This window comes from Apodemus sylvaticus, chromosome 8 (genome assembly GCF_947179515.1).
Source record: "Apodemus sylvaticus chromosome 8, mApoSyl1.1, whole genome shotgun sequence".
NCBI classification, from domain to species: Eukaryota; Metazoa; Chordata; class Mammalia; order Rodentia; family Muridae; genus Apodemus; species Apodemus sylvaticus.
The window spans coordinates 60156159-60181892 of record NC_067479.1 but is presented as its reverse complement, the minus strand read 5'-3'; the positions used below and the strand labels follow the sequence as shown (position 1 = coordinate 60181892).

At 49.3% G+C, this 25734-nt stretch overlaps 1 protein-coding gene across 6 annotated transcripts in view; it reads left to right on the top strand.

Moving 5' to 3' along the window:
- The first annotated feature begins 23108 nt into the window (after nt 1-23108).
- Nucleotides 23109-25734, top strand: part of Ebf2 (EBF transcription factor 2) — a 196140-nt gene continuing 193514 nt past the window's right edge. For all 6 annotated transcript variants that reach the window (XM_052190497.1, XM_052190499.1, XM_052190496.1 and 3 more), the window contains exons 1-2: nt 23109-23239; nt 25453-25609. In XM_052190497.1, the coding sequence (XP_052046457.1) occupies nt 23109-23239; nt 25453-25609 (288 nt within the window). The remainder of the gene's footprint in view (nt 23240-25452; nt 25610-25734) is intronic.

The following is a 25734-nucleotide window of genomic DNA, read 5'->3' as shown; positions in this document are numbered from 1 at the left end:
CTGTGGACGTCTGCCTGAGAAACTTGGATCAGGCCATCTTGCGGTCGGGTAGCGCTCTGCAGTCTTAGCACCGGCAGATATGGGAATATCCACTAGATGGCGCCCCAGTCCAGGCAAATGATCCCCAGTCTGGCAATGAGTTCTGTATGCGTGCCAATAACTATCCTGGAGGCAAATTAACACAAGGCCTATTGACTCCCCACCTAGATCCTTCAGTTGCTAAGAGGATCATTGCCTTCCCTCAGCCACCCCAGAGCTAGTGCTCTCTCTTTTCAAAGCAGGTGGTGAAAACATATGTGTTCCTGCATTGATATAACAACGGTGTCCCTAAAAGATGTGCCAGCTCACTAATGACATCACGCACTCAGGGAAGCAGGTTTTGAACCACTGGCAAGGGTTCCTGCCACAGCAGTGGGGTGAACTAAGTGCATCTTAGGGTAAGAACAGACACAGTCCAGCTGCTGAATGTCTTCTGGGTCTCTAACGCGTTCCTCAGTCTGTGTCTGAACCTCTAATGCCTGGCCCTCAGCACCCCCCAGTCCATCCCTGCCCAGCCGCTCTTCCAGGCAGGCACAGGATCTAATGGTGTCCAGCTCATATCAAAGGCACTAGATTTGCCCTCCCTCCAATTTCTTTTGAGTAAACTTGGCATTAATTTTAGGCACAGAGCAGCAGTTCTCAACCTTCTTAATGCTGTGGCAATCCTTTAATACTGTCGTGGTGTCCCTACATAAAATTATTTTGTTGCTACCTCATGACTGTAATTTTGCTACTGTAATGAATCATAATGTAAGTATCTGTGTTGTCCTGGTCTGAGGTAAGTATCTGTGTTGTCCTGGTCTGAGGTGACGTCGAGACCCACAGGTTGAAAAACTGAGTTAGAGGACTATTTATTACAAACTACCTAGAGAGTTCTCTTGTCTGCAGGCCGCACAGAGCCAGGCCTCTCCTTTTATCATCATGCCATCCTCGGACACTAGGAAACACTAAAAAATGTGTGTTGAGGTGGCCACTGGACACAGACGCCTACGTGCTGACTAAAGACCAGTTGGCGATCCATCCTTGAGTCTTACACCATGGCAAGAGAGCTGTCTTCTGACTTCTGCATACTTGATGGGGTGTGCCTGTGCTGGTGCACGCACATGCATGATAAAATAAATAAATTTGTAACAACAACAACAAAGAAGCAAAGACCTGACCCCCACGGAGCAGGCCAGACATAGGCAAGCCAAGTTCCAAGTCCAGGCAGGGGCTGCCCCAAACACCTGGATTTCACATCTGTTCCAGACTGTCTGAAGAACTTCCTGGCTTTTACTATTTCAGCGAATGGGCATGCTCATTCACTATGTTGGACCTTATACATGATGGTCATACAAGAGTTAGTGCCATCTTTCAGAGGAGGACCAGTGGAGGTAGGATGTCTCCTACTCATTCCTGTGAACTTTAATCAATGATTGGGCTTGTACGGCGGCACAGCAGCAGGTCAGGCCTTACAGGTTCTAGAAAAGCACAGACCTGCCTTTCTCCTCCTGCCTTCCTTCATCTTTCTCTTCTTCTTCTTCCTCTTTTTTTCCTTATAATTTTGGAGATTAAGGTCTTCCTCTGTGCCATAGAGTATGGCCTAGGCCGGCTTTGAATTCATGATCCTCCTGCCTCAGCATCCTGCGTTCAGCTCTTGGGAAGTCCTTGTTGCTTACACTATCCATGTGCTCTGTGTATCCTTACCCATACTGCTCTCTGTGTGATCCCTTAAGGAAGGACGACCTCCATTCTCCTGCCAGCCCACTTCTGAGGGCACACTCAAACTCAGTTTCCCCTGAGTTGTGCTTTTTCTTGACAAGATGGTGCCTCCAAGGAACCTTCCCTGCCCGCTCTCCCACACCCTAGAACAGGAAGCGTCTTTCTTCCAGAAGTGGTCTCTCTTATTCGCCTTCCTAAAACTGAACTTCCTAAACTTTCAGCTTGTTGCTTGCTGGATCAAAGGCTTTCATCTCTTCTTAGGTGTTAGAGAAGTAGACTAAGGCCACTGAATCACGGATTTTAAGTCAGAAGGACACTTCAGAACTTTTATCTCATTGAAACGCAAATAATGGTGATTCCTAGTGTCAGATACAAGAACACATGGCTGGTTCTGGGATTTATCACTTGGGAAAGAGGTTTCATGGATGTCTTAACCAGTTTTCTGTTTCTGAAACAAAATATTCGAGACTGGGTTCATCACAAAAAGAAGCTCATTATAGCTCATTATTCAAGAGCTAGAGCCTGGTCGTGAGCTTCTGCTGGGCTCTGAGGAGAACCTCATGGCAGGGTCATCACAATGGCGGGAGTATGGAAGAGTCACATAGTTAGATAAAGAGCCAGAGAGGAGAAGGAAAAAGAGGAGGAGGAGGAAGAAAAGGAAGAAGAGGAGGAAGAGGAGGAAGAGGAAGAAGAAGAGGAGGAAGAAGAGGAGAAGCCAGTTTTGTTCTTTTGATCACAACTCTGTGAGAACAGCATTAATTTCTTCTAAGGGAAAAACCCACAATCATCTAACCACTGTCCACTCTAGTTTACCTCTGAAAGATCTCCCTACCACCTTAGGGAGCGAGTCTGTAGAGTGTGTGTGTGCGACATGCGTGGGTGTATGTGGGTTTGCATGTGTACATGCACATGTGGATGAATGTGTGTTTGTGTATGTGCATGCTTGTGCGGGTGAACCGCTGTGTGTGTGTAGAAGCTACATCTGAACTGCAGCCGGATGACAGTGAAGGGAGGGCAAACTGAGGCGCATGGGAGGCAGTGGCTCATTTGGAACTTGGGTAGGAAAATGCAGAGGGGAGAAGGCAAAGAGGATTCAGTGGAGGAAATGGTAGGTTTTGGTCTGCCTGCTTCATCTTAGCAGAGGAATCTTATGAGGATGCGAAGGGAAGGAGGTGGCATCAGGGGAAGAGCAGTTGGATGTGGGCAGGGAGCTGACAGTTCACGTTTGCAGGAGCTGAGGGACACTGCCTGGGAAGCTGACCTTGGCAGACTGGATGTGGACATCTTGCCAGAGTCTGTGGTTCAGGAAGATGGGATGGGAGGTTGGAGGGCACGGAGGCTCCGGGAGAGGCAGCAGTCATCTCCAACATCAGGAGATGAAATTATCCTTCAGAGGTGGCACCAGGCACCTCAGAGGAGCAGATGGAGTCTGGAGGAGTTTAACAGTTGACAGGAAATGAACGCAGGGACTGCCGAGCCACAGTGTTGGCTGCTGCAGGGAGCTGAGCTGGGGATGGAGGTGGACGACCGCGACAGTTCAACAGCTCAGAGAAGAGAGGAAAGAGGCCAGTGTGGGCTTCTGGGCTTGGAAGCCATCGACGACGACGAAGAAGAAGGGCATAGAGAGTAGGCAAGAGGAGTGGTGGGAACCAGAGCTACCAGGAGCGAGACAGAGCCTTCACAGAGGCAAAGGGTGTGTGTGTGTGTGTGTATGTGTGTGTGTGTGTATGGTGGGAACCAGAGCTACCAGGAGCGAGACAGAGCTTTCACAGAGGCAAAGGGTGTGTGTGCGTGTGTGCGTGTGTGTGTGTGTGTGTGTGTATGTGTGTGTGTGTGCGTGCACATGCGTGCGCACGCGCATGCATGTGTGTGTGCGCGTGCGTGTGTGCCTGTGTGTGTGCGTGCAAGTGTGTGCGTGTGTGTGTGTGCGTGTGTGTGTGTGTGCGCGCGCGCGTGCACATGTGCGTGCGTGCATGTGTGTGTGCGTGCACGTGTGCGTGCGTGTGTGCGTGTGTGTGTGTGTGTGTGTGCATGAGCCCCAGCAGCCTCTGTGGTGCCATGGTTGGGTTCCGGCGTTAACATAGGTCGGCATTCCTTGCCCCTAGTGCCTCTATAGCTTGGGGATGATCTGATAGAGCTCAGCATGGACAGACATTAAGACTTTGGTGGTAAGGAGGAAGATGGAAGACGCCAGGGGTGGGTGAGAAGCTGAGCCTGCAGGACACAGGTGAGCTCCAGTTTGGAAGAATCTCAGAATCATTTTGGGAGGGTGGTAGTGTGTGCGGGATCTGAGGTGATCTGGCATGCTCAGTAATGAAGCCAAAGAAAATAATCTTTTCTTTCTCTTTCTTTCCCTTCTCTTTTGAGATAGGCCCCACTCCAAATTGTAAAGCTCTTTTGCCTCAGCCTCTCCAGTGCAGAGACAATAGCCCTGTCTTCCTTTAGGAAAATTGTATCTATCATTTATTTATGCGTGTATGTGTAAGGGTCTGAGCCTGTGTATCACCGTCAGAACACAGAAGGCTTGGAAGGCTTGGAACTGGAGTTACAGGTGGTTTTGTAAGCTGTCTGATGTCGGTGCTGGGAACTGAACCCTAGCCTTCTGCAAAAGCAACACATGCACTTAGTCTTTGAGTCATCTCTCCAGCACCAAATCACTTGTTTTTCATTTCTCTCTGTCTCTGTGTTTCTCTGTCTGTTTGTCTCTCTGTGTCTCTCTCTGTGTATGTGGCATATGTATACATATGGACTGATATGTTTGTGCATGCGTGCGTGTGTGCATGTGTGTGTGTGTAAGCCAGAGATTAATATTGGGTGTCTTCCTCTGTTGTTTATCTTATTCTTTGAGACAGGGTCGCAGAGCTTACCAATTTGTCTATGCTGACTGACCAGGGAGCTCCAGGGACTCTCCTGTCAATACCTCTTCAGTACTGGGATTACAGCCATAGACTACCGTGCCTGGCCTCACACATGGGGATGCTTGGGACCTGAACTAAGGTTTCTCATGGTTTTGTGACAAACACTCTAGCACCTGAACTGCATCTCCAAACCCTCAGTATTTTTTTCTTTGATACTGAGGATCAAACCTAACATCTTAGGGATGATGGTCAAAAACTCCACCGCTGAGCTAGGCACCTACCCCATGAATATAGTCCCTTAGGGTTCCTGTCATAGGTATGAATACTGTCTTGCTGCTGTGGTGTACAGGAGATCATGTTGAATGTCACTTGCAGATGCTGAGGAGAGATCAGAAGACTTGTGACAGTGAAGTGTCTGTACAGAGTTGGCACGTGGCAGGTGCTCAGTAAACAGCGATTTCCTTCTACCACGTGTTTAGCATCAGGCCAGGACGCGTCCATGCGATTACATGTGGGCTCTGCTTTCCAGTTGGTAAGAGAAGGCTGGTGAGGGACACATGGTCCAGCCTACAGTGAACCAGAGAGAGGATGGGTCACATCCAATTCTACAGCTCTGTAGAGTCGCCCCAGTGACATTTCAATCTAGATAAGAGGGAGACCCAAGAGACAATAAACATTCATTCTAGAGAGGTCATCAAGAACTCAGGGATATCAGAGAGCTGTTGAAGAGGTCAGATTTGAAGTCTGCCTCAAAGAGGGGTGGAGATGGACAGAGAGACCTCTGCTGATGGGTACAAAGCAAAGTGACAGATGGGAAGGAAGAAGGGTCTGGAGAGACTGAGTCAGCAGTTAAGAGCACTTTCTGTTCTTTCAGAGGACTGCAGTTCAGTTACTAGCACCCACATAATGGGGCGGTGCTCACAACTGACTCTGGCTCCAGTTACAGGGGATTTGAGACCCTCTTATAGCTTCTGCAGGCATCTGCATCGCATATGTGTACACACACACACACACACACAAATATATATATATATGTTTATATATAAATACATATATTTGAAGTGACTTTGATTAATAATAATGTACTGTATATTTTAAAATACTTTATGAGTGTTCTCACCATGAAGAAACGATAACAGTTTGAGATGACGATATAATAATTAACCCACTTTGTCCATTCTACAATCCCGTACATCTATTGAAACCTACCTTAAACATACGCAAGAATTACTTGCTAACTAGAAATACAATAAAACCAAAGGAAAGAAAGAGGAAGGCGGGGTCAGGAAGGCCTGGGCCGGTATGTTCGAATGGTCAGGATGCAGTTGGTTTTAGAGTGTCTCTTCTGTATTTATAAAGGACTAATGGCAATACCAGTGGCTGTGGGAGAGATGGGTACCGCTTGTTCCCAGCCCAGCTGATTAGTGCTAAGCACTCTTTGGTAAGATCTCAGTTCCCTGACACCCCGTGGGCCACAGGAACAACCAGGCCTTTCCTGGCTCCTGTAGGTCAATAGCAGAAGTGGGAACAGTGTGCTGTCACTCAGACTTCACGGCTCCCATGTCAGGCATGTCCGGCCTCCTCATCCACAGCCCTCTGCAGTGTCCTTGAGTGTATAGAACTGCTGGCTGATGGAGGTCTAGTATTCCTGGGCCATGGTACTTCTCCCACATGTCCCCAGTCCCCAGAGCTGCTGCCCTTGCTGGTCCCCAAGCTGTATTCTTCTATGTGAGCTCAGACTCATATACTAGGATAGCATGGATGTTGAGGAGCCCATTGAAACACTGACCTCCCATCACATGTGAGAGGAGACTGATGCCGGGAGACTTCCAATAACCAGACCACATCACCAGTAAGTGGCAGGGTTCCATTCAGACCCACTTAATCTGATGCAAAGGCCGGTGACTCCACTGGCAGTCAGGTGCCCAGAGCGCAGAAGACCTTTTTCACTGCAGAAAACCCCAGGGTAGGGCATGTGGTGGGCTGGGTGAGCTGAATCACATTCTAGCTGTTCTCAGAGATGAAATAAAGGAGTTTAAACTAGAGACAGTGAGCGTGGGGAGCTGTGGTGGCCTCTCAAGGAGGTGTGCGCTATAAAGCAATATAAAGCGAAACTTTTGTTTAAAAATGGAGCTCTCGGTGGAGGGGTGGACTAGCGGTTAGGAGAGCTGGCTTCTGCTCTTTCGGAGGACTGGTGTTCAGTTCCCAGCACCCACACTGGGTGGCTCACAACCATCTGTAACCAATTCCAGTTCTAGGGCATGTGACGCTCTCTTCTGGCATCTGGAGAGACATGTGCACATCTGTGATCTCCTCTCTCTCTCTCTCTCTCTCTCTCTTTCTCTCTCTCTCTCTCACACACATAGATACATACACAATATACATGCACAGACACAGACAAAAACACATATGGAAAATCATGTAAACCTTTGGGCTGGAGAAATAGCTCAGAATTTAAGAGTCTATACTGCTCTTGCAAAAGACCCTGGTTCTTCGTACCCACGTGAGAGCTCAACACCACCTGTGCCTTGCCCGCATTGGCCCTCTTTGGGCCTCAACTGGCACTTGTATAATATGACACACACAAACTCATACAACATACAATTTCCACAATTTTCTTTACAAAGGAACTTTCTATGAAGCTTTGGATGTTATGAAACTTATGATGTAGACCAGGCTGGCCTTGATTTCACAGCGGTCCTCCTGTTTCTGCCTCCTGTATGCTGGGATTAAAACTGTTCATCACCACACCCAGTGTAATAAGACACTAAGAGTTGACTTTATTTTCTCCTGTTTCATTTGTTGCCCATTGTAGATCTAGCGGTGAGTGAACCGCTTTCCTGCTGGCTGGGTCAGGATACTTCTGCTTCAAGCAGCAGAAACTGGCTCTGGCTTGGGATGTAGCTCAGTGGGGTAGCACTTACCCAGCATGCTTGAGGCCCTGGGTTCAAAACCCAGTGCACAAACAATGTTATAGGAAGAAAAGAGGGAGGAGTGGGGAAGGAGGACAGGAAGGAAGGAAGAAGGAAAGAGAAATAAGAAGCAGCCATGAAAGGAGGAAAAGAATGAACTCTTGTTGCTCTGAGAGGGAAAGCAACTTGCCAGGAAGTTCTGTGTCTGTAACAGGAAGCTGACAGAGTTAGGCCCCAAAGCTCACCGTGGGAACCTCCATGGCTGCCCCTGGATGGCGCTGCCCCTGGATGGCGCTGCCCCTGGATGGCGCTGCCCCTGGATGGCGCTGCCCCTGGATGGCGCTGCCCCTGGATGGCGCTGCCCCTGGATGGCGCTGCCCCTGGATGGCGCTGCCCCTGGATGGCGCTGCCCCTGGATGGCGCTGCCCCTGGATGGCGCTGCCCCTGGATGGCGCTGCCCCTGGATGGCGCTGCCCCTGGATGGCGCTGCGGTGTGTTCTGTTGCTCTGTCCAGGGCCACGGCCACTGCTGCCCACTCCCACCCCCTTTGCTTTGGACATGCTGACACCCACATTGAAGAGACCGAACTCCACAGCTCCAGTACCTGCCTCTTGAGCTCCAGATCCCAAGCCCAGAGCCTGAGATTTGGCAGAACACTGAGCCAGCCCTCACTGCAAGGGACAGAGAATCTCTCTGTGGGTGACTCTTGTGTGCTCCCCTTGGTCCTCCCCGAGAAGATGGTGTGGATTCCAACTCTACAAGCTTGGGAACCTCTACGCTGGCAAGGGTGAATTGAATTGGGCAAATCCATGTGTTTTTGACAGATGAAAATTTCAATCTCTGCAGGGTACACCAAGGATCTGGCCTCTTTGCCAGGATGCCCTGTCACCAGCATGTGCATGCCACAGTGATAGCCATCACCCTCCCTGGAAAAGCCAGTCACAAACATATAGCTAGGGACACTATCTTTTTTTAAAAAGAGATTTATTTATTTATTTATTATATGTAAGTACACTGTAGCTGTCTTCAGACACACCAGAAGAGGGTCTCAGATCTCCTTACAGATGGTTGTGAGCCACCATGTGGTTGCTGGGATTTGAACTCAGGACCTCTGGAAGAGCAGCCAATGCTCTTAACCACCGAGCCATCTCTTCTGAGCTGGGTTCTACAGCCTTTGCTCTTGGTGATTTCTCTACTCCTGTGCCTTAGCCTGGCCTTCTTTCCTTTTTTCTCCCGCAGGTCCCCAGCCCATTGCAGAGTGTCTGGTGGCAGAGGGAGAAAGGCCTGCCACAGGCGGCAGCATCTCCTGTCCCTTGAAAGGGGTATAATTGGGACATGTGTATATCCTGACACAGTGAGAAAAATCGAGAAAATATAACACAATTCCTTTGGACCCTGGCTCCTGGTGCCAGAGGGTCCCGTGAATGTGAGGTTTTGGCGAGAGGGAACCTAGACACATTTGAATAGTTGCAATGTGCCTCTCCCTTCTGTGGTTGTCAGTCTTTGGTTTTACACAGAAATGTGTGGAAGAGAAAGGAGCTGAAGCAGATGGGGGGATGTTAGTGGGGAGGTCACAGGGCACTGAGGATTCTGGATGCCGCTCATGTCTACATGTGGCTTCTAAAAGTCTCTGTTCTAAGACTCAGAGAATGCTCCCTGGGGTCCTGCATCATAAGTTACCCAACAGACAGGCTGGGGCTGATTAGCACTTCCCACACATGCTGGGTGACCTGGAGGGTGGCATTCGACCTCTCTAAGGCTTTTTCCCCCTCTCTATAAAATAGGGTTAATAGCATTGACCTATCTCAGAGAGTGTCAGAGGGGGATCACTTCATATTTAAGGTTCAAGCAGGCAGGGGAGAAGCAGCAGTCCAAGAGAATGAAGGCTCAGCCTGTGGACAGCAGACCAGGCAGATCACCAAGTCCGCATTGCGGGCACACTCTGCCAAGGGTATGTCACCAAGGACTGTGCAGAAAACGACAGGGCAGCTCAACCAATACCTCATACTCTTCACATCTGTACACGCACTGGTGAAGTGACAGTATCTACTCTTGCTATCAGTCTAGGGTAAGACTCTGCTTGGCAACAGAGTGGGAAGTTTTATACAAGTCTCGCAAAATCATGTTTGCAGCAGAACTTCTTTAGCACAGAGATAGACAGAATGATGTTGGGCTCCGTGGTGTGCTGACCTCAGTTTTCTGCAGAGGACTGAACCCCCACTAGAACTGTGTATGCACCTGTGTATGTGTGCACACACATGTCCCATGTTCATGCAAAACCACACATGGGTGTTGTGTCTGTGGTGTTGTGTACATGTGCATATTTGTTCTTTATTCCATCTTCTTCCTAAAGTCATATACTCTTTGTTTTTCATTAAGGACCCCTTGAACCCAATTAGTATTACCCAGATGTGCATGGGTGTGACACACACAAATATATTTTGGGATATATTTGTCAGAATAAATTTTTCTCTTCTCTTCTCTTCTTTTCTTTGGGTTTTACTGCTGTGAAGAGACATCATGATCATGGCAACTTGTATTTAACAAACAGAAACAGAAACCAAAACAAAACACAAATCCCCAAAACATTCAATTGGGGCTGGCTTACAGTCTCAGAGGTTCCGTCCATTATCATCATGGCAGGGAGCATGGTGGTGTGCCAGCAGACATGGAACTGGAGCTGAGAGTTGTGTATCCTGATTTCGGGCACAAGCAGGAGTCTGTGTTCCACACTGGGCATAGCTTGAGCATAGACCTCAAAGCCCAGTCCTCCCGCAAGTAGCATATGTCCTCCAACAAGACCACACCTATTCCAACTAGGCCACGCCTTGTAATAGTGCCACTCCCTATGGGCCAAGCATTCAAACACATGAGTCTATGGGGCCGTACCTATTCAAACCACCACAAAAGCATACATAAAAAATAGAAGTGATCACCTTTGAAAATATTTGATTGAGAAATGAGTATAGCTACTTCAAGCATAAAACAGGACGGGAAAGGTGTGGTTCACGAAGCAAATCATAGTCTCGTGAACCATCTGGAAGTTTTAGACCAAATCAGCATTTAATATCTCCCCTATTCCTGCAGGATTTATTTTTTATCTTAATTATAAAATGTAAGTGGAGTATCATGGTTGTTTCAGACAGCACTCTTCAGGGGGATACTTACCCTGCCTTGCCTGGCGTGTCTTATGTGTGGTATCATTTTCCTGGAGCGCCAGAATGTGTAAATCTGTTGGGTGCACCCAGCAACAGATGCAAAGGGCTTCCTTGTGCATAGTTCATAATATTAATTATGCCATTAATGCCTTATTGTCATTGTTAATAGATGGATATTGTGGATAAAGCCCTGAGCTAGCTGTCAGAAACTGTGAGTTGGAGGCACACACTCCTTGTCAACTCCCTAACAATTTAAAGGAGTCAGTGTGTCTTGTTTATGTCTGCCTAAAAGACAGACCATCTCCCTCTCCCCTGCTGTTCACCCTTCCTGAAGTGCAACGTTAGGAGACTCAAAGGGGAAGCCCTACTTCAGTGAGCTCTGAGAAATGTGAATACCTCTGCAGCTTTTGTTAGGTTTCTTATTCAGGCAACCCCAGGACGGTTAAGTATTTAAATGGATATTTACATTTAAAGGGATTTAACTGAGATGGGATTGAAACTTCCGGTTTCCAGTTTCCCCCATTGCACTAGCCACCTTTGAGCATTTTGAGGTTCATGGTGAGTGCCTCATTGGACATCAATAGCTTCACTGCTGACACAGTGGACACCCTTGCTCTTTCTCACCTTCCTGCCTCCTGATGGACTGGGTGGTGAATACCTCAGTTCTTTTGTTTTTTTTGAGACAAGGTTTCTCTGTTATCCCTGGTTGTCTTGGAACTCACTCTGTAGACCAGGCTGGTCTCAAACTCAGAAATCCACCTGCCTCTGCCTCCCAAGTGCTGGGATTAAAGGCATGCGCCATCACTGTCCAAAGACTTCAGTTCTTTATGTAGACTTCAGACCTGTGCATCAACTGCTTGTCTTGTTACAAGATATTGACCAAAACAACTTAAGGAAGGTTCTGTTTGGGCTTACAATCCTAGGGGACTGTATTAGTTAGTTTTGTGTGTCAAACACAAAAGACCAACACACATTTTTAATCTGAGTCACACCTTCTGCTGGCAGCCTATATAAAAGGACCTGGAAAAAGGAAGCTGTGCTCTCTGCCTGCTTGCTCTTGCATTGCTAGCACAGCCATCTCTTCACTGGTATTAAAGCTTACTTCAGGATTTCTGAGCCTACTGAAGGCATCCAGCCTTGTGGACTGAGCAACTACTGGATTCTTGGAAAAGTCGCCCATTGTTGGATTAGCTGGACTGCAGTTTGTAAGTCATTCTAATAAATCCCATTTGTATATGTGTATGTGTATATGTATATGATTGATGTGTATGATGTATATGTATATATTCATTCTATAAGTTCTGTTACTCTGGAGAATCCTGACTAATAAACCATACCAGGTATAAATCACTAAAACTGCTTAGTATTCACTTCTTTCATGGAAATAGCTCTTGTAGCCGGATGTTCACTGGATGGATGTTCCTCTTGCCCAGACCCTTGGATATTTTCACTTAGCCAATACTGAAGGAAATAAAAGCTACTTGGTATGACAGCAGATTAAATCCAAAATTGTGGGTGGGCTTTGAGAGTGTATGCCCAAGCCCACTTTCCGTTCACTACACTTTTTGTGTGCTGTTGAAATGTAATCAGCCAGCCTGCTAGATGCTTGCTGCCATGGGTCTCATGTAGCCCAGGATAGCCTCAGATTCACTATGTAGCTGAGAATGCCCCCCACCTTCCCTGATCTCAGTGGCCTTCTCTTTCTCCCAAGTGCTGGATTACAGGTGTGCGTGGCCAGATTCAGTTCATATGTGCTAGAGATTAGGGCGCCGCGCAGGCGCCATGCAGGCGCCACGCAGGCTGGGCATCACTTGTGCCCTTGCCTGCTCTTACTGATCCACCATCCCTCCACAACCTTCCCATGCAGAGCCCTGCCTGAGACTGAGTTTCCCAACTCCATCATCATCATCATCATCATCATCATCATCATCATCATCATCATCTTCTTCTTTCTCTTCCTCTTCCTCTTCTTCTTCCTCCTCCTCCTCCTCTTCCTTCTCCTCCTCTTCTTCCTCTTCCTCTTCTTCTTCTTCTTTTGGTTTTTCAGATTTTTGTTTTTTTTCGAGACAGGGTTTCTCTGTTTAGCCCTGGCTGTCCTAGAACTCACTCTGTAGACCAGGCTGGCCTTAAACTCAGAAATCTGCCTGCCTCTGCTTCCCAGAGTGCTGGGATTACAGGTGTGTGTGGTGGACACATAGTTTCTCATTGTTTGGCCTCTTGCTTTCTTTCTCCCTGAGTACTAGACAGTAGTCTCAACACCGCCCCCCCCCCCGCCCGACCCCCCAACCCCATTTCCCAGAGATAATTTGATTCTGTTCCCATTAAATCTGGTGATCCAAATGGCCCACACCCTTTCTTTTCATTCTCTCAGGGACCTTGATTCAGACAGTAAGTCCCGTGACCACCTTACCAATTCCCTCTTCTCTCCCCCGGGGTTCACATTCTTTACACGTGTATTTTTACTAGGTGCCTGCAACACACAATTGAATAAGATTCCAATCCTCTGACCCTGTGCTCCAAATTCCTATTGAAATTGAAAAAGAATATTATAATAATAAACATTATTCCTGGAAACCAGAGAAAGGTGTCATTCTCATACCATAAGGCTAAAGGAATTTCTTTAAGATATATCACAGGTGTACTGGGTTGCGGGGAGGGTCTTCCTAAACAGGTGTTTCCTTGGCATTTATTTTACCCTTGTTTTTTTTTCCAGATGAAAAGCGACCCTGGACGAATGGAAGCCGTCCATGAGCATGGAGTAGCTAGGAGTAAGTAGGACCTGGGGTAATGGTCTGCTCTCGGTTTGCTTGTGGGTATGAGCCAAGCACTGGATGCAGGTTGTTCTCCAAATGGAACACTTGGGATGAGTGTCAAGTGCTCTAGTATGGCTGTTTTAGCACTGGGTTCCTTCTTTGTCTTTAAAATTCACTGGAGCTTGAATCTAGAAAAGCAAAATGTATAGTATCTCCCTTTAAAAAAGAATGTTTATTAATTCTTTGAGAATTTCTTCTTTTTTATTTTTAAGTTTTTGTTATTTTATGTATATAAGTACACTGTCACTGACACACCAGCAGAAGACATTGGAACCAATTACAGATGGTTGTGAGCCTCCATGTGGTTGCTGGGATTTGAACTCATGACCTCTGGAAGAGCAGCCAGCTCTCTTCTCTACTGAGCCATCTCTCCAGCCCCTGAGAATTTCTTACAATATACTTTGATCTTATTCATCCCCCAACTCCATCTGACCCATGCCCCTTTCTCCTTAAGTTCCCCAGATCCACCCCTTCCCAACTTTGTGTCTCTTTTCTTAAAATCATATTATGTTTTTAATAGCCCACCAAATCCACTTTATGCCGCCTGTGTTATTCAAGGATGTGGAACTATCATTACAGTGTATTCGACCTACCAATAGCCAAAGCCTTAAAAATCCTGACTACCCCTCTCCTACCAATACCTAACCTGTTAGGAGAGGGAGACTGAGATTCCCTCCCTTGCTCTGAGCTAGAATGGTGACTGTTTCATCTTGATAGGTCTTATTCAGACAATCACAGCTGTTGTGAGCTCATGATTGGTAATGAAAAAGTTATTCAAAATAAAAAAAAGAAGAAAGAAAGAAAAGGAAAGAAAACCAGGTTAAGTATACAATCAAATAAATATACAATTTATGAAACAGTCTATGCCATGTATACAAGTTTTGTTTATGTAAAGAAAATATAGAATGGCTCAGGAGTTAAGAGCACTGAGTGCTCTTGCAGAGGATCTTGGTTAAGTTAGTAGCAGCACCTACATGGTGACTCACAACCATCTCTAATTCCAGTTCCATGGGCTCTTGTGCCCCCTTGTGGCCTGCTGGGACTTGTGGCACAGACACATGTATGCAGGCAGACAGACAGGCAGGCAGGCAGGCAGGCAGGCAGACAGGCAGGCAGGCAGGCAGGCAGGCAAAATACACCCCATATACACAAAATACATTTTTAAAAATGCATAGGTTGTTTTTGCCATTGGCTTCTAATATGCATGTATACATTTGGTTTAGTTTACTTATTTAATTTTATATGTACATGAGTTTGCCTGTAATGAGAAGAGGGTGTACCATTCTCTGGAACTGTAGTTAAAGGTGGTTGCAAGTTGTCACATGGTTTCCTGCTGTCATTAGGGTGCTAAGAACTGAAGAGCAGTCACTGCTCTTTACTGCAGAACCACCACTCCACTAATTAGTGGATTAATTAGTGGAATTAGTGGATTAGGACTATCTTTTTTGTTTTGGTTTGGTTTTTTGAGATAGGGTTTCTCTGTGTAGTCCTGGGACTTGCTCTATAGATCAGGCTGGGCTAGAACTCAGAGATCCACCACCTCTGCCTTCCAAGTGCTGAGATTAAAGGCATGTACCACCACATCCAGCCCAAAGAATTTCTCTTCAGGAATGCACCATAGCTGTGTGGAAAGGTAGAGCTACTGTGCTATTCCTCCCAGCACTGTTAATCATGGAGAATCAGAAACAGATGAAATGTTTAGCAATACTTGGTTAAACAGTTTATGGAGTGCTGGGTAGCGGTGGTACATGTCTTTAATTCAAGCACCTTGGAGGCAGAGGCAGGTGGATCTCTATAAAATCCAGGACAACTGGTCTACACAGTGAGTTCCAGGATAGCCAGGACTACATAGAGAAACCCTGTATGGAAAAACAAAGTCAACCAACCAACCAACCAACCACCACCACCAACAACAACCACCACCACCACTACACACTTTATAGAGCATGGAAAATAACATGGCAGAGCTAAACATTAGTGCAGAAAAAAATTTAAGTGTTAGAAACCATGTGTGTTAAAGAAGCCAAAATGTTATAATTCAGGGTATAACTATGTTTTCATTTATAATTGGTAGACATTGCAGAAAAAGCAGACTTGGGGGGTAGGGTAGGAGAGATGGATCAGAGGTTACGAGCACTGGCTGCTTTTGCAGAGGACACAGGTTTAATCCGCAGCACCCCCTCCTCGGTCACACCCCTCATAACCATCTGTAACTCTGGTTCCAGGAAATCTAACATCCTCTATGGACACACACACACACACACACACACACACACGGTGCACACAATACATTCAGTCAAAACACTCATAACATTTTCAAAAGAAAGATTGGGAGAAACGTGTTCCGTGTTAGCAGCAGTCGCTTAGATGGATGTGGCGGGAAGTGGTTAGTAGGTCTCCTTTGCTACTTTGTTTCTCTGTTTCTTCAGCGAACATTCGAACAACATTCGTTGCCTTTGCATCAAAAGCGCACTAAGAAGAGGAACTTTGAAAGCTTTAATTTGGAAACCTCATTCCTCAGCCCCCACATTCCTTCCTGCCTCCAAGCTTGCTCTGCTTGGGGTTTCAAGCCTTTCACCTTCCTCTGTGGCCTGTTTAAAGTGGATTGTGGAAGGCATTGTTGTGTTCTGGAGCTGGTATCTCAGGAGACCCAGCCTTTGGAGAGCCACGCTTTGTCCCGGACCTCTGCAAGAACCACTGATTGACTGGTATTTGTCATCAACTTCTGGTCACAGAACCAACCGGAAGGCCATTCCAGAACTCCTTCATCATTCCTGCAATTCTCCAGGGAACCCTCACCCCCATCCCCAGCTGGATCTCTGGGTCCTCAGTGTCCCCACTCCCAGTCTACATGCAACTTGCCATCGGTGACCGGACAGCGCAGTAAAATGCTGAGCTCTCCTTGGGAGATGTCACCTTTTGGTTGCCTTCTGGGCCCTCTGCCACCTGTGGGTAAGACACAGGTTCCAAAGCACTTGAGTAAGATGATTATAGAGTCCACTGAGGAAATCTGCACCCAGGTCAGGCCAAAGTGCATGCGCAGGAGTAGGGCAGGCCCCGTGAGCTGAGGTGCTATGGTGTTGGGAGCTCGAGGACTCATGAAGACACAGTGTGTGTACTGAGTGAATACTGAACTCCCATGCAACATACACCATGTGCAGATGGGAGCAGGAGAGAATCCCTACCGGATGCTTTCTAAGTTCTCTTCTGTAAAGCAAACGAAGCTCTGAGGTATGCACATCCCCATTTTACCACTGAGAAGATCAAGCTCAGAGGAGTTTGATCAAATGCCAGTTTCTAACCAGAGTCCACAATGCTGGAAGCTGTTTTCCACCACATGGTCCCAAAGTCTGAAGTAACCAGCCTACGAGTTCAGGAGGGGAGTTTCTCAGCAGGTAGTCAGCGCCCCCTATGAGACATAGCAGTCATTGCCCTAAATACAGGTCCCTGCAGTTTCTTCAGCCTCAGTAGAGAGTCTGTCCTACTAGATTAGCTTAGTCGCACTCCTTTAGATTAGCTTAAATAGACTTGTGTCACCTTTGCTGAGACACTGGATCAAAGTTGCCTGGATTCTGGGAACGACTTGTTTTCTCAGCTGGTTCTGAAGTCTATGTGGGGCATCTTGGACCTAACCTCTCCAAAGCCAAGGACCCAAGGAAGTGCGTGGGTAGAAGTGGGATTCCTGAAATTTCTAGGCCTTGGGAGGAGTTTGTGGAGACCCCATCCTTAGAGGTCCAATTTCCAAGTGGAAACCACGCATTTAGCTCCAGCCCTTTCTCGATTTGCGTTATTACAACCGAGGTGTGTGGCGTGGGTGGAGGTGTGGTGTGTGCGGGCTGTGCATTGAAGGAGATCCGTTAGTGCCAGCTGGATTGAAATTCGAACTGGTGTGATATTTGTAGCTGCACACACACACACACACACACACACACACACACACCTACCTGGAGAGTGACTTGGGAAGGGTTAGTGTTTCATGGAGAAAAAAGTTGGATCAGGAGCCATGAGTGAACGGTTTGGGGGGGGGGCGGGAAAAAAAGCCTTGTGGGTGCTTTTGGTCACCCTCTAGGGGTTCAGAGCCAAGGCTCCCCTGGGGGAAGTCTCTCCCCTCCCCCGCACTGAGCACTGAGTGCCCGGCGAGTGTGCATACCAAGTGTGTACGTGAGTATACGTGTGAAATGTGGCGGCGCCGGCCGCTGCGGAGTGTGCGCTCCGCAAAAATATGAATAATCAACACATCGCTCACACCTCCGCCGGGAGCGGGAAGGGAGCTGGGAGGTCCCGCGGGCTTTCCCCTGCCGGCTGGCAGGGGGCGGGGGACCACCAGGAAAAAAGGGGGGGGGCATTTCAGAGAGTCTCTATGCTTATCTCAAGTGAGCTGAGAAGCTAGGAGGCGGGGGAGCGTTAGCAGAGTCGCATTTAATTTCCCCCCTTTTAAAGGCCATCTCCGGCCTATCCAGTTTGGAAAAGGAAGACCAGTGAGGGCATTGTTTTTCTGCTTACCGGCGGGAGTTGTCACTTACCACGCCCACCCCCCACCCCCTGCCCAAGCTCACTTTGCAACTTTTCGACTTGGAAGTACTTATACCCACTGAAACGGTGCCAATCTAATTGGCGGACCGCGCAGGTAGTTCCTGGTACCCCCGAATTTCTTGGTAAACGTCCTTCCTTTGTGCGCCTGTCCCTTCCCGATTGTGACATCCAGAGTACAATATGGAACAGTATATGCGGCCTTTCTGCACAGGTTTCTGGAGGTGGCTGAAACCAGGCCATTTTAGCCGAGCGTGGCCCCAAGGAACGGTCTTGTCTACTCTAGACACCCAGCACCGGAGATGCTGAATCCCAGTGTTAAGAGCAGAAGCTTACAGTCCACCTGTGTCTTATCACAGACCTTAGCCATTCCCGCGCTGCCAACGGGCCCAGCGCAGATGGCACCAGGGCTCCGAACACGAATGTCGCCCGCTGTTAGAGCTGTTGCCATCGCTGGTATTGTCGCCCCTTCTTACCTTTCTGCACTTTGGCTGGACTCTGTCTTCCGGACTTTTTGCGATCGCTCAGAATGAGCGAGTGGGGAGAAAAGCCGTACTTCTAAAGCATATTTCTTTGCGCTAGCTACTAAGGTGGTGTGAGGGAAGCAGAGGCTGGGCGAGGAAGGTGGAGTTGAGGAAGACTTCTGGAGCTTCCACAAGTGTTAGGCTCCTTAGGTTCATTTTTGGTAAAAACTTCTCAGTTGACTTGGGCACCATACAACTTTCTTTACCGTAATCTTAGTATTTCTGTAGGTGCTCCCGCTAGACTCTGTCTCATTGTGTTAAAAATAAATCAAAATCGAACCCAGGTCTAACGGAACTGTCCTGAAAGAAAATGTCTTGGTTTGGACGTGCGAAATACTTATCATAAAGCCATAAATGTAGTAATTTCTTTGCTCTCCCCTCTCTAGGGAATTTACACTTATGTACTATATAAATCTAGATATTTTTTCTGGAAGGAAAAAAAATGCCCAGCTTGTAATTTGGTGTGGGAGTCAATGAAGTTAGAATTTTTTTATATATAAAATTATTTACAAATTTGTGGATTAAATACTCAGCAGGGCCCTGAGATAGAGCAAAGCCATTTGTTGCTAGTTGGGCAAATAAAATTCCAGTTTATAGGAAAACAAAAACTGGCAAGTGAAAAACGCTTGTCCAAAGACAGGCTACGGAGACCAAACCTTTTTAATTTACACAACCCATGCTAGCTGTACTGGTTCATCGAATTTCTCAGAAAGGGTCCAGGTCTGTGTTTTAGGCTGCATTGAGGCAGACACATGAGTGTGTGTGTGTGTGTGTGTGTGTGTGTGAGAGAGAGAGAGAGAGAGAGAGAGAGAGAGAGAGAGAGTATTGTAGGGTGAGGGGTGTGTTATGATGCTTGGTAGCACACAGCAAACCTCTGACATAGAGAAGGGTCCCAGCGTGCATTTGTCAGGGCTGGTAAATACTGGGCCAACAGGGCCTTAAAACCAATTTCAGCCTGAACATACTGTATTAAGCTATAGCAAAACACGACCGAGGTGGAGGGGGGGATCCAAACCTGGACTCTGCTGTTTTAGAACAAAAGTGGTGACAGGGTATGAGATGGGATCCCAAACCACTTTCCCAGCTTGTGTAACTAGATGGTCGTGAAAAATAGAAATACTATGAGTTCTGGATTTTTCTCCAGGATGGAACGCAGTCTTGGGCGGAGAAAGGCTTGGTACCCAGCCCGGCTTTGGGGCTGGGTGGGGTGGGCGCAGCTCCTCCTGCCGGGTCCCAGAGCGGCTCCAGGCGGGGTTTGTATTGCAGGTTCCTAACGGAGGGTTATTCTCGCGTAGCTGTAGCTAGAGGCCTTCGAAGGAGATGGGAGAGCCCTCAGGGAGCCACTACTGCGCGCTGCAGCCACAAGCACCGCTTCTTTGGCGCGGATGGTCGATGCTTCTGCCACCCTTCTTTAAGACCTTCACAAACATAATCAAAGCCAAGGCAGTTGGCAGAAAAGCGCTCGGCGCTCACAAGCGCTCTAGCTTAGTGCACAAGGCCGACTGCTCCTCTATACTCGGTCTGGAACTTCATCTATGCCTAAAAGGAACTTCTGGACTCTGGGCTAGCTACCCTAGGGACCCTAAGCTGCCAGTCCGCAGGCTGTCCCCAGTGTCCAGAGGGGCCGCAGGGGCGGGGGTGGGGGGGCGGTGTTTCCCTCAATGCACACCACTAAGAGCCAAACGTCCCAAAGAGCCGAAAGTTCTAGAGGTAAGGCACCCACACACTATCTCCCAGCAGGGTACCACCACCCCGAACTGTCACTGGGGAGGAGGGAGGTGAGACCGGAGTGTACAGAGAAGGCAGTGTACCGGAGAAGGCAGCAGGGAGCAAGGAGAAAGGAACAATTCATTCGCTTCCTGAGGGGTATAATTTGGGCGGCAGCTGTTACTGGTGAGAAAAGAGGCGTCAGCGACCTTGGCTCTGCCCTTTAACCTGGAGCCTCTGGGGGCCGACGGGCCGGGCTAGGCCGGAGCCCAGTGCTGCCCGTCAGCCCTTCAGGCTCTCCGTATCTTTTGCGCACATTTCGAGGTATAGCTGATCAAAGTCTCCTTGGGGAGGTTAAAACAAAACTAAACAAAAGCCAGCCATTTCATCCACGCTGTCAGAGGGTTCATCGGCTGGTCCACTCGTTCACCGAAGAACCCAAGGCCTTGCCCAGCTGGAAACAGGGCCTGGACAAGAAAGAGAAGGACAAGGAATTACTTTCAAAAAACAAAACAAAACAAAACAAAACAAAAAACAAAACAACAACAAACCCAGTTCGAAGACTCTGAGTGATTAGTTTTTCCTGGGGTCGCAATTATCCGTAAAGCCCTGTGTAACAGAACTGCGCAGCTGAAGGCACAGAGGCGAATCTTTACCAGTTTCTCCTCCACCCCTCCCTCTTTTGTTGGACAACTGCCTTATGCAACTAAGCCTCTCATTCCATTTTCTTACACCCGACTGTACCACAAGTCACCCCTCCTCCCTTTTAAGTCACTTGGGAAGGCCAAGGTAAAAGCCTGGAGTTAGGGTACACCATCAACGTGACTCCAGCCTCCCCCCCCCAAGTCTGTGCAAAGAGGACGCGAGCCCCCCCCCCCGTCAGCTTTCAAGCCAGTCTCTGCTGTAGAGAGAGATCAAATCTTATGAAGCACAATCCCGCCTGCGCAGTCTGTAGTCGCAGTTTGCCCCTGAGGTGAAGTGACGTGCTCAGGCCCCTTTCTATGGGGAGTCGCAGTCTCTGGAAGCGCAAGCTTCCCGTTCGCTTGCCAGGCAAACGTGCACCCCAGGCGCTGTGTCCTCTAGCGGCTAACTCTCGCAGTTCTGGTGAGCGCTCACCTACAGCTAGGGTCCGATCAGGAGTCAATTGACACTCAAACCTGAGCCCTGGATAGGGAGGAAAGTCTCCCGACTGTAAGGACGCTGGGAGGAGGCTCTGGTGCAGTCGCTCGAACCGCGGTGCAGCTGATTGTCTCCGCCACGGCAGATGGTCTTTGAGCACAGATTTGCATTCATTGTCTTCAAATCTGTTTTCGCGCTGGCGTTCTAGATCTACGCGCAGATCAGAATACAAAAAGAGAAGCAAGAAAATAACACCCAGCCAGGAGGATTTTTTTTTTTTTTAAATAGGCACCTCCAGCCGTCTAGGGTTTCAGCTATTTTGTGGAGCCGCCGCTTCCCGACCACCACCAACCTTCGCGACCACAGCGCTTCGGGCGGACAAAGTTTCCAGGACTTCTTCACAGACGCCTCGTGTCTCCAACGCAGGGTTCCCCGGGCTTCAGAGATTGGGGAGGGGAGCTAAAAAAGTGGGGATTGGAAATTACACCTCGCAGTTCTCAGCCAGCCACTCTGTCAGCCAGCAACCTCCCCCGTCTGCAAAGGTGCGTGCTCCCGCCCTCGCGGGGCTGTTTTCCTTAGCTCGCCACCATTTCCCTTCACAGTATATTTAAACTGCATTTGAGCCTCATTCGTCCCCACTCCGCTCTCTCTTCCCGTCATCTCTTCCCTCCTTTAAACACTTGTGGCCTTCGCACGAAATGATAGCCTCCCTGGAAACTCTATGAGACTTGGTAGACCGGTTCAGAAAAATGGATGCCCTGGGGGGGGGGAGTGTTTGCGAAAAGCATAAATACAGGTGGTCGCACTTCTGCTTGCTGGCAAGCGTGCTCACAGGTCCAAACCCCGGGAAGGAAGCTGGAGGGTCCCCCGCAGGCGATTAAAACCCTGCATCTAGAGGCAAATCCGCGCAGGCTTTCTGCTCCCGCGATCGGAAAGAACCATCATGTTCCCAACTCTCAGAGTCCTGCTACTTTGTTTTACTGCAGGATTTGGGGACCCCCTTCCCACGCAGGTCAAACACTCGGGGCTCGGGCCGGGACTCGGTGCTTGTGGCTAGCTGTAGCCTTTCACCTCTCGGACTTCGGGCAACGCAAAGCTTGGCGAACGCCACGGGAGGACGTCCGCCCGGCTTGCCCAGAGCCGGCCAATCCCGGGCGTCCATGCAAATGAGGCTCCTTATCGGGCCTCGGCTCCGCCTCCCGCGGCCCGGCTTGTAGTAACCATTCACGGGGCCCGCGCGCTGCAGCAGCCCGGCTCTGCGGTGCTGTCAGCCACCGCCTCCTCCCCGCTCCGGGTCTTCCCCTTCCTCTTACAACTGATCCTGTTGGGGATTTTTTTTTTTTCCTATATCGGAACGGTGGGGAGGAGCAGGGGGGGGGGGGGACAAGGAGGAAGGGGAGAGATCAGGCAGCTATCTATCTCCTCCTGTTTTTCCCAGAACAGGTGATGCTTCTAAATTGTGGCCACTTTCTGGAGACCGTTCTGCAGCTGGAAGGATGCGGGCGACCTAGAGTGAAAGCCCCGAGGCGGCAGATCTGAAGCCACCGAGGAGAAAAAAACCGCAAACTTTGCATTGTGCGTGGAGGAAAGGGCTGGCTATTTCTTTCCAAGAGGGCCCCAAACTTCGGCCCTTGCCGCCTTTCTCGGATTGCTTTGGAGAACACCATTTGCTGGCCGCATTGGAAAGTGAGGACGGTGTTGTCGTAAAGTCACTTTTAAGGCGACAGTAGAGGACCAGACTTTTTAAATGTTTGGGATTCAAGATACGCTAGGAAGAGGACCAGCTCTGAAAGAAAAGTCGCTGGGTGCGGAGATGGATTCCGTCAGGTCCTGGGTCCGGAATGTCGGCGTGGTGGACGCCAATGTCGCGGCTCAGAGGTAATGAGACTGGAGCCGTTGTGCTCTGAAAGTCTCTGGTTGTGTCTGTCTCCCCGTGTACCTCTTTCCTCTGCTCTCTCTCTCTCTTTCTCTCCGTCCCTGTCTGTCTGTCTGTCCTCCCAGGCCGTGCGCACTGGGGCTCTCCCTGGGCGGGCAGGTCGCTGCGACCAGGGGAACCCTTTTTCCGCAGTCCACATTGGAGTTTCTGAACTACCGAGGTCATGGGTGTTTGTACTTTACTTCGTCCCCACAGTCCATTCTTTGGGGGCAAAAAAAAAAAAATACATTAAAAGTAGCCTTCAAGCTCACATCGTATCGCTGCGTTTACTCCTGGACTCTAGCAGAGTAGCGCGTGAAGATCTGAGCTGGCAGCCGGCACCGCAGCGGAGCCGGCTTTCCGGACACTCCTAGGCTCCCCCACGCTGCCTGCGAGCGAGCGAGCGAGCGCCTCTCCTCCAGCATCTTTCAGGATGGCTTGGAGACTCGGGGAGCCCAGCGGCCGGCCAGATGGTGGCGGCGGCGAGAGGATCCGGAGAGGCCCGAGCGGCTGCGGGGAAGGCAAAGCGGCCGAGAGCGTCAGGAAAGGGGACAAGCAAGCGAATCCTGGGTGAGGGAGAGTGGGCTAGATAAACCGGGGAGGCTGAGGATGGACCGAAGCACAGGAGTAGTCGGGGAAGAGGAGAAAATGGAGATCCATTGCTTGAGCCGCAGAGAAGAGCGGCCTCCAGTTTTGCGGGTTCCTCAAGTTGATTTTGATTCCAAATCTTCGCGCGTGTGGTTAAGACTTGTCTAGGGTTCCATGCCACGAACATTCCATTCCCGCTCCTCACCGTCCCTTCTGAACTGATCCGTGGCCTTCGCGTCCAGGCCTTCAAGAGGCAGCTCCTTAACCTCCGCCAAGAGCCCACAAACTTCTTCCAGGACTCTCGTCTCTCCCTCCGCGCTCTGCAGCAGCCTTCTTAAATCTGGACTTCACACTGGGAAATGACCCCTTTTGCAGACAGGCCACATCTCCAGGTGTCCCGGGTAGAGCGAACTAGCTGCCACTCTTCAAGGAGTGGCAGTAAAGGCCGCAAGCTGGCTGAAGTGGCAGCTGCGGTACCCGATTGCCACCCTCCGGAGCAGTTGTCCCTGGAGCAGATGGTACTTCTCGGAGGCCACGGCTCTCGAAAGCGGTCTAGGGGCTCGCTCCGGCGACAAGCGGAGGGAACCAAAACAGCTCCGCAGAATCTGCTCCTTAGCGGGGACTTAATGACATGTCCGTCCTGTCTTCCCGTCCGAAATAAAACGTACTTTATTAAAGTTTGAAAAGGCAGTCTGTGGTGGTCTGGCCAAAATTATATACTTTCAAAAAAAAAAAAAAAGTGACTGCGACCGTGCCCAGCGCAAGAATCCAGAAGACCTCAGCGCCACCAGGCTGCCCTCGCTATCTGTTAATTTGCCACCGGGTTCCACAAGGTTTTTAGTCAAATGTGGCACGATGAGAGACAGGTATATAGGGAGGTCCTGTGTACATATCCCAGGCTCTGGAGAGCTTTACAGAGTCAGGGAATTGGAAAAAACGCTTGAGCGCAGATCGCCCAGGTCTCTGGCCAGGTCTCTTAACATTCGGGCTTCTTCTGGCTTTTCCACGTGGAGCGGCTCTTGAGGGCGAAGGTCCTCAGTAGCCCCACTGTCCCCAGTAATGACTGTGGGGATTTTTGCGGTGATGGTGACGCTGTTGTGGATGCAACTGTCGATAGAGTAAGGCAAATTGTGAGGACGGACGCTTGGGCTCCAGGCCTCCTATCTTGTCGTCTGTGGAGCAGGCAGGTCCAGAAATTCATTAGCCAGGAGTTAAAGCAGGTCACTTGTTCAAGTACAGAAGAGCGCTATCCCCTTTAAATCCATGTCACAGCTTTGAGTTTTGGGGCAGGCACCTGGGGTTTAGCGGCGCTTCTTAGGACTTCGGCCAGCCGGTAGCCCTGGTCTTTCAGTTCTACTAAAAGCCATTTGATAACGGGATTCAGGGTGACTGTATAACTGGGCAGTGGAAGCAAGGTGCCTATTGCAACCCCTCTGAGGCCCTGAAGGTTTTGGGGTCTTGGGTTCCGGGCAGTGGACTTCCTGGCCTTTCTGTCGATGTCGTTTGGGCATGTTAGTAACTGCCTAACACCCAGTCTTTCTCTCTTTCTCCCTTGTCCTGTTTCTCTCTCCCACCACTTCCTGTGCAGCGGTGTTGCCCTGTCCCGGGCCCACTTTGAAAAGCAACCTCCTTCTAACTTGAGGAAATCCAACTTCTTTCATTTTGTCCTGGCGCTCTACGACAGGCAGGGACAGCCGGTGGAGATTGAGCGCACGGCCTTCGTGGACTTTGTGGAGAATGACAAAGTAAGCGGACCCCTTAAACCGCTCCCCCCCAACCCGGCACTAAGGGTTCCATCTGTCACTTGCGACACCCTCCCGCTCGCATCATCGGGGATGATAAATTGAGGCGTCTCACCCTCAGCTTCTAA